Consider the following 6,643-nt stretch of genomic DNA (forward strand, 5'->3'; position numbering starts at 1 on the left):
TCCCCAAGTTTTCCCACTTGCCACCTTGCCACCACTTCTATGGCTACCACCATTGCTCAAGCCACCTTTATTCTTTACCAAAAGGATGGCTTTAGCCTTCTACCTGGTCTATACCCTTCTCCCCTCCAGTACATTCTGGATAAAGTACCCAGTATGGTCCAGTACATCAATGAGGCAATGTAAGCAATGTAATTCCTATACTTACAACCTTATAAAGATGCCTAAATTATTACACACATACACACACACACACACACACACACACACACACACATGCACACAGTGGCCTCATAGTCATCCACAGTTGAGCTCACCCTGCAACACATTATCTCCTAAAACCTGTCCTACTCTTCCCTCCTTCATTGTGCTGCAGTACTGGTGACTTTCCCACCTTCTCAAATCTGCATCTCTGTCTGGACATCAGAAAGAGTTGGTTTTCCTTCCCAGTCTATTCCTTCTCCTTGAAAGAACATTCTGAAGATGGTTGCATGTTTCAGCTCCTCTAAGTCCTTTTCATGTGTCATTTTTAGGGCTCATACTTATCACTTCTTTTTTTAAAATTTCCATGCCAACTTCCGACCAATCATCCTCACCCTTCTGACTCTCCACAGATCCCATTCTGTTATTCTGCATGTCTAGCTCTTGTGTTCTAATTTGTATCATATCCTGACTCCTATTTTTCATATTTAATGCAGCATCCACAAGAAAAAAGATGTGTCTATTTATTTACTGCTGTATTCCAGCAGTCCATAGCAATTTACCAGCAGTCACAACCAGTGCATAGCAACTTAGCAGCATTCAGTATATATTTTGAGACTAATGAATTAATTACCTATGTATCTTGGACCTATTTTTCCTAACATACTTCTACTTCTCAACTAGGTTAAAATTGTTGGGGGGAAAAGTGCACTTTCCTGTAAAAATTCCACAGTATCCTGTAATGTAGTAAGAAAGATGAATAAATAAAACATAAGATGCATTCCCAAGACCTCAAATCCATCTTGAATTTATAATAAATTGTTGATTATATGTGAATGTGAGATAAAGGACACAGAAAATGTCACAACTGATCACACTGAAGCATTGCACAAGGAAAGCACTGTCCTCTGGGAGAGACTCTGTTCCCTGCTGGCTTCACTGGAGCAGAAAAGCTCAGTGCAAAGAATGTGTTTCTCTGGTGTCTAAAGACAAGCTCCATGGAGTGAACACAGGATGTAGCAGAATAGCAGAACAGCCTCTGAGGACGGATAGCACTCACTTCTTTGTACTCAATTTGTTCACTATTATTGAACATGTGATCTTTCAGCACAAATATCAGACTCAATTTCAGGTTGCATATTAGGAAAAAAATATACCATTGGATGGAAACAGGGTTAGAGTGGAGTCCGTGTGTGTGTGTGTGTGTGTGTGTGTGTGTGTGTGTGTGTGTGTGTGTGTGTGCTGGCATGGCAATATGGCAATGACCCCCTGACTGCCAGGTCAGACTGCTTTCCCGTTCTAAGCACAGCTGCAGTCACAGGGCAGCCAAACCGCTCAGCTGCCCTTGGTCTCAAATGCTCACCCGAGGTCAGTAGGACTAGTTCTTGGAAGTGCTGCTCTCCATCTTTTGCGGTGATCTGGTGTACGCCTTGTTGCCCATGATATATGTGCTCCCTCAATAGCCCTTTGAGACCTCTTCCAGCAGCCAAAAACATGTGCTCCGTCTCCAAAGACACAATTAAGAGTGCTTGAAGTGTGGGGACAGATAATGTATTAACTGAGATATGATCCAGTGAGCAGGATCTTATTAAAAGCTGACTCTCTTAATGGCTCCAAGTCACAATATAAGCACTCAATATGTCTGATAACAGAATTTCTCTGAACCATAATTTAGAGTTCTCTGAAAGAGATATTGTATAATTTTTCCATGGTGTGTGCTCTTCTCTATCCCCAGAATGCCCTTCTTCATCTCCCACACTGGGCAGCTCCTGCCTGTCCCTGATCTTACAGGTTGAGTCGCGTCTTACCACAAGCCATACACTGAAACTTTGATAGCTGGGTCTGTGATCTGGCCCTATTTGGAGATCAGGCCTATGAAGATCTGATCAAGCTAAAAGGCAGTAGTTGGAGTGGGCCTAATCCCATACAATCAGTACATTTACCAAGAGCAATTTGAGGGTACAAAGTGTCGCCAAGGAAATGTGGCCACAGAGGAGAGGGCATGCGGGGACACAGCAGCCAGCCAGCCACCTGCAAGCCACAGAGAAAGACCATAAAAACCCAACCCCACAAGCACTCTGAACTTGGACATCTGGCCCCCATAACTGTGGGAAGACATGTTTTTCTTGTTTAAGCCACCCAGTGTGCACTATTGCACTAGGAAAGCCCTCTAAACCAACACACTTGGTTACCAACAGTGGAGCCTTTTCATGTTACAACAGCCTCATGTTTTACTTGCAAAAAGACTACTAAATTTAAGATATGTGATGCATGACAACGAAATATTCTCTTATTTTAAATTTATGCATATAACTGAAAAAAATATATAAAATTTATAGATCCTTAGTTGTTATCAATAACTGCTTCACCAAGTAGAGATTTCCACTCTGAATCTTCCCTTGCATGTAAAGGTTTTTGAAATCTCACTCATTCTGCCTGTACGTAAGTATTTTTTCTGAGTTCTTGGCTGTTTACATCTGCCTATCCATCTCATGTCACTGATGTACTGTTGCTACCATCTTTTAATTGGGGAGAAAAATGTTCTTTGGTTGGAAGTTCATAGTGACTCTAAGTAAGCTTTGTTCTATATACAGGAGAAGAAACCTGTTATCTTGTATTATATAAGTCAAGAAGCTGAAACCAGAAAAATATGATTTCTCTTATATGAGACACCCAAAAGATAAATTAATTAAAGAGCAAAATAAAGGAGAGATTGTAGGAAACAGGGAAGCAGAACTTTCACAGAAAGGGAAGGAATCAGGGACAATCAAGACATAAAGTGATTGAAAATGATCAAGAAATCAGTTCTCCAAAATGCAACTATTATGTATCTCAAACAACCACTAGAAAAGATCTGGAAAAGAATAATCTTGTTTCTGGGGAATTTTAACATGATGTTTTTAATATGACTCCCTAACTCTGTCTTAATAAGTGAAAGTAAACTCATGGAAGTGGAAGTTCTGGGTTTGCCTTCCTGTCTTCTCCCCTATGAGCTACATGAGTTGAAGTAACCCTGACAATGATTCCATAATCAGTTAGAAATTTTCCATTTAAAGGTTTAAATACTAGGGATAAATGCAACTTATGAAATGTCAAGGGAAAAATTAAACAAATCTGCTTTTTTCAAACTTGTCAGATTTTTATCAACCCTGTTCTAAATTAACATGCTAGAAATTTTTTCCAAAGCTCCAGTTTCTTTCTTTCCTTTTTTTTTAAGAGTAGGAAAATTTATTGAGTGAAAGAAAGCTCCTGTCTAAGAGAAACAGAAGGGGGACCGGAAAGTGGGTTGCCTGCCCACCCCACATTTCAAACATTTTTTATACAGCAAAGCCATGTGGTGAGGCAGGTACAAAATGGGACAAAACTCTAAGACCCCATGGAAATTTACAAGGTGGCCATGAGGTGGGACAAAACCACAACCAACTAATAAGATTACAAGTACAGTCACCCAGGTAATACTGACTGAGTGAGGATTAAATGGGAAGACAAGTCACATACAGGGAATTTCCCATTTAGAATATCAATCAGCGCTATCTATCTCTAGTGGAAGTAGTGCCTCTTCTTTTCATAATGCTAATGAGTGAATTGCCTCAATTGTTCTCCATGTTGGTTCCTTGCTTCAGTTTCACCTATTTTTTAAAAATATTTTAATGTATCAGCACCAATTTAAAAAAAGCCATGCAGACCGCTATTTCCACATCAAGGAACATTTATTTTCCTTTTTTATTTATTTCTAAAATTCCAGTACTTGCACTTAAGAAAGCTTAGCTCTAACTAGTATTTTCCTCAGGGCCTCTTTGACATCTTTATTTCTCAAGCTGTAGATCAAAGGGTTCAACATGGGAATCACCACAGTGTAGAACACGGACACCACTTTATCACGTTCCAGGGCATAGCTGGTGCTGGGTCTGGAGTAGATAAAGAGGATGGAGCCATAGTACAGGGTGACGGCCGTCAGGTGGGAGCCACACGTGGAGAAGGCCTTGAGGCGGCCCTGGGTGGAGCGGATCCTGAAGACAGCGGCGATGATGAAGAGGTAGGAGGCCAGGATGAGCATGGCTGGTGTGATGACGTTGGAGGCCAGGATGAAGAACAGCACAGCCTGGTACCCGTCCTCCACATCACAGGCCAACTTGACCAGTGGGGGCAGGTCACAGAAGAAATCATCGATGACACTGTCGCCACAGAAGCTCAGGGTGAATGTCTCACTGGTGATGATGGTGGAGTTTACCAAGCCACCAAGGTAGGAAGCGGTGACGAGACTGGCACATAGCCTTGGGGACATGGCCTGGGAGTAAAGCAGGGGGGAGGAGATGGCCACGTAGCGGTCATAGGCCATGGCGGCCAGCAGGTAGCACTCGCTGTAGGCCAGCCCGGCGGAGAAGAAGAACTGAGTGAGGCAGCCAGCAAAGGAGATGCTTTTGTCTTCAGACATGCAGGTCATGAGGATTTTAGGGGCATAGACAGAAGCATACCAGAGGTCCAGGCAGGACAGGTTTCCAATAAAGAAGTACATGGGTGTGTGGAGTCGAGAATCAGCACAGATCAGGGAACTCAGGGTGAGATTTCCCAAGAGGCTGAGGACATAAATGACGAGGAAGATGAAGAAGAGCACCAACTGGAGCCCCGCATCTGCTGTGAACCCTAAAAGGATGAACTTCTCCACCTGGGTGGAATTTTCCTTGTCCATGATTTTCTAAGTTCTTTTCTGTGAAGAGATTAGAACATAACAGCCTGACTTATGGTATTGCTCTATGTTGTCCCCACAGTTTGTCACTCTACATAATCGAAAAACCCACATGATCCATATATGTTGTTTATTATGGGATGTGTTATGCATCATTCCTTTCTGATAGGTGGGAAATCAGTTCTGTGCTAGCCTCGGAGGTTCACTGTTAAGCAGAGTAGAGTGAACGTCACCTATTAGTCCAATTTTTTCTTCTTTTTTGTGAAATGGAGATTTGTGTATATTTTTTAAGCTTTTATTCTTTATTTTTAACATTAGAGGACACTTATACATGGAATTCAGAAACAGGCTCTAGGGACAGATCGTTTTAGCTCTTGCTGTTATTTAATTTGGAATAATAATCTCTTGACCTAAATGAAAAGTACTCTGAAAATAAGACCCACCAAAGCACTACTATGTCTCAGTCTAACATACTGTAAATACAGATGACTTCTGAAATTAAAGCAATTGATGGCAACATCTGACGAGAAGGTGCATGTTGCTGTTGCTGCTGCTGTTGCTGTTGTTGTTTACTCTTCCAAGGCAACAAAGGAATCTTTTACAAGGGCCATCTTAGCCATCTCTCTTCTATGACTGTCTTCCTTGGCTTGCTGCAGTACTAGAGCCCCACCCAAGTACAGACAGATACCACCATGGTAACTGCATGATTCGTATTCCATTCCAGAAATTATCAAACCAAGGGTACAAATTCACTAGGTTTGGTTATCCTAAAAAAAACAAGTCTAAATGCTGGAAGGCTGGGAACACAGCCTACTGGGCATGCTGAGAGAACTACTAAAAATTAATTGAATTAAAGGAGATTTATTGGCAAGAGCCATCCTTATTCTGCAACATTATAAGATGTTTAGCCCTTCCCTCTATATCACACTCATTCAGGGCTACACTCTCCTTGAGATCTTTCGCCTTTTCCTTTTCTTAATATTTCTTCTGGTTTTGATGAGTATGTATTAAATGTACATATTAAGGGAATTTATTGTGATATTTCACCATCTGCATACAATGTGAACTATTCAAATCCAACCTCCCTCTATACAACCTGTCTTTCCCAACCTCTACTAGTCACCATTTTACATTCAGGTTAACAATTTTTTTGACTTCCACATCTGAGAGGAAATTTGCAGTTATTTTTGTTTCTGTGTCTGGCGTATTTAATTTAACATAGTGTCCTCCAGTTTCATCCATTTTGTTGAAAATTGACAGAATTTTGTTATTATTTATGGTTGAATAATATTCCTCTGTGAATATATACCATATTTTCTTTATCCATTTATCTATTGATGGTACCTAGGTTGATCCAAGAACTTAGCTGTAATGGATAGGGCTACAGTAAACATGAGTATGCTTATCTCTTAGGTGGGCTGATTACATTCCAGCCCAGTTTGTAAAAAATCATTTTAAAATACTAGCAAGGATGGGAAAAAAACATACTCTCATACACCTTGATTTTAGTTCAGTGACATTGACTGTAGATTTTTTATCCCCAAACTTCCCCAGAATAAAATTATGGATATTTTCAAGCTACTGATTTTGCAGTGCTTTGGTATAACATCAGTAGTAAAATAAACCAGGAAGTTCTGGACCACGACCTCAGAGCCCTGCTTCCCTTGGAGGCAGAACCAGGAAAGGACTGTGGCCAGCAATGGGGAGCTGCAACCTCCTTCAGAAGATTTTTATTGCAACCTACCTCAATCAAAGAAG

General features: G+C 41.0%; 1 protein-coding gene across 1 annotated transcript; it reads right to left on the reverse strand.

The window, feature by feature from the left end:
- Positions 1 to 3,916: 3,916 nt before the first annotated feature.
- LOC101713700 (olfactory receptor 9G19) lies at positions 3,917 to 4,888 on the reverse strand. Its single transcript, XM_004869873.2, has one exon. It carries the CDS (start codon positions 4,886 to 4,888, stop codon positions 3,953 to 3,955), a length of 936 nt encoding a protein of 311 aa, XP_004869930.2. The 3' UTR covers positions 3,917 to 3,952.
- Between the last annotated feature and the right edge of the window lie 1,755 nt (positions 4,889 to 6,643).

This window comes from Heterocephalus glaber, unplaced genomic scaffold (assembly GCF_053883595.1).
Source record: "Heterocephalus glaber isolate CG9 unplaced genomic scaffold, H.glaber_assembly_v1.0 deba00001805, whole genome shotgun sequence".
Lineage (NCBI taxonomy): Eukaryota > Metazoa > Chordata > Mammalia > Rodentia > Bathyergidae > Heterocephalus > Heterocephalus glaber.

Bases quoted from the DNA above. Each gene is read 5' to 3' on its own strand.
- LOC101713700 (XM_004869873.2), bottom strand. From the start codon at position 4,888: ATGGACAAGGAAAATTCCACCCAGGTGGAGAAGTTCATCCTTTTAGGG.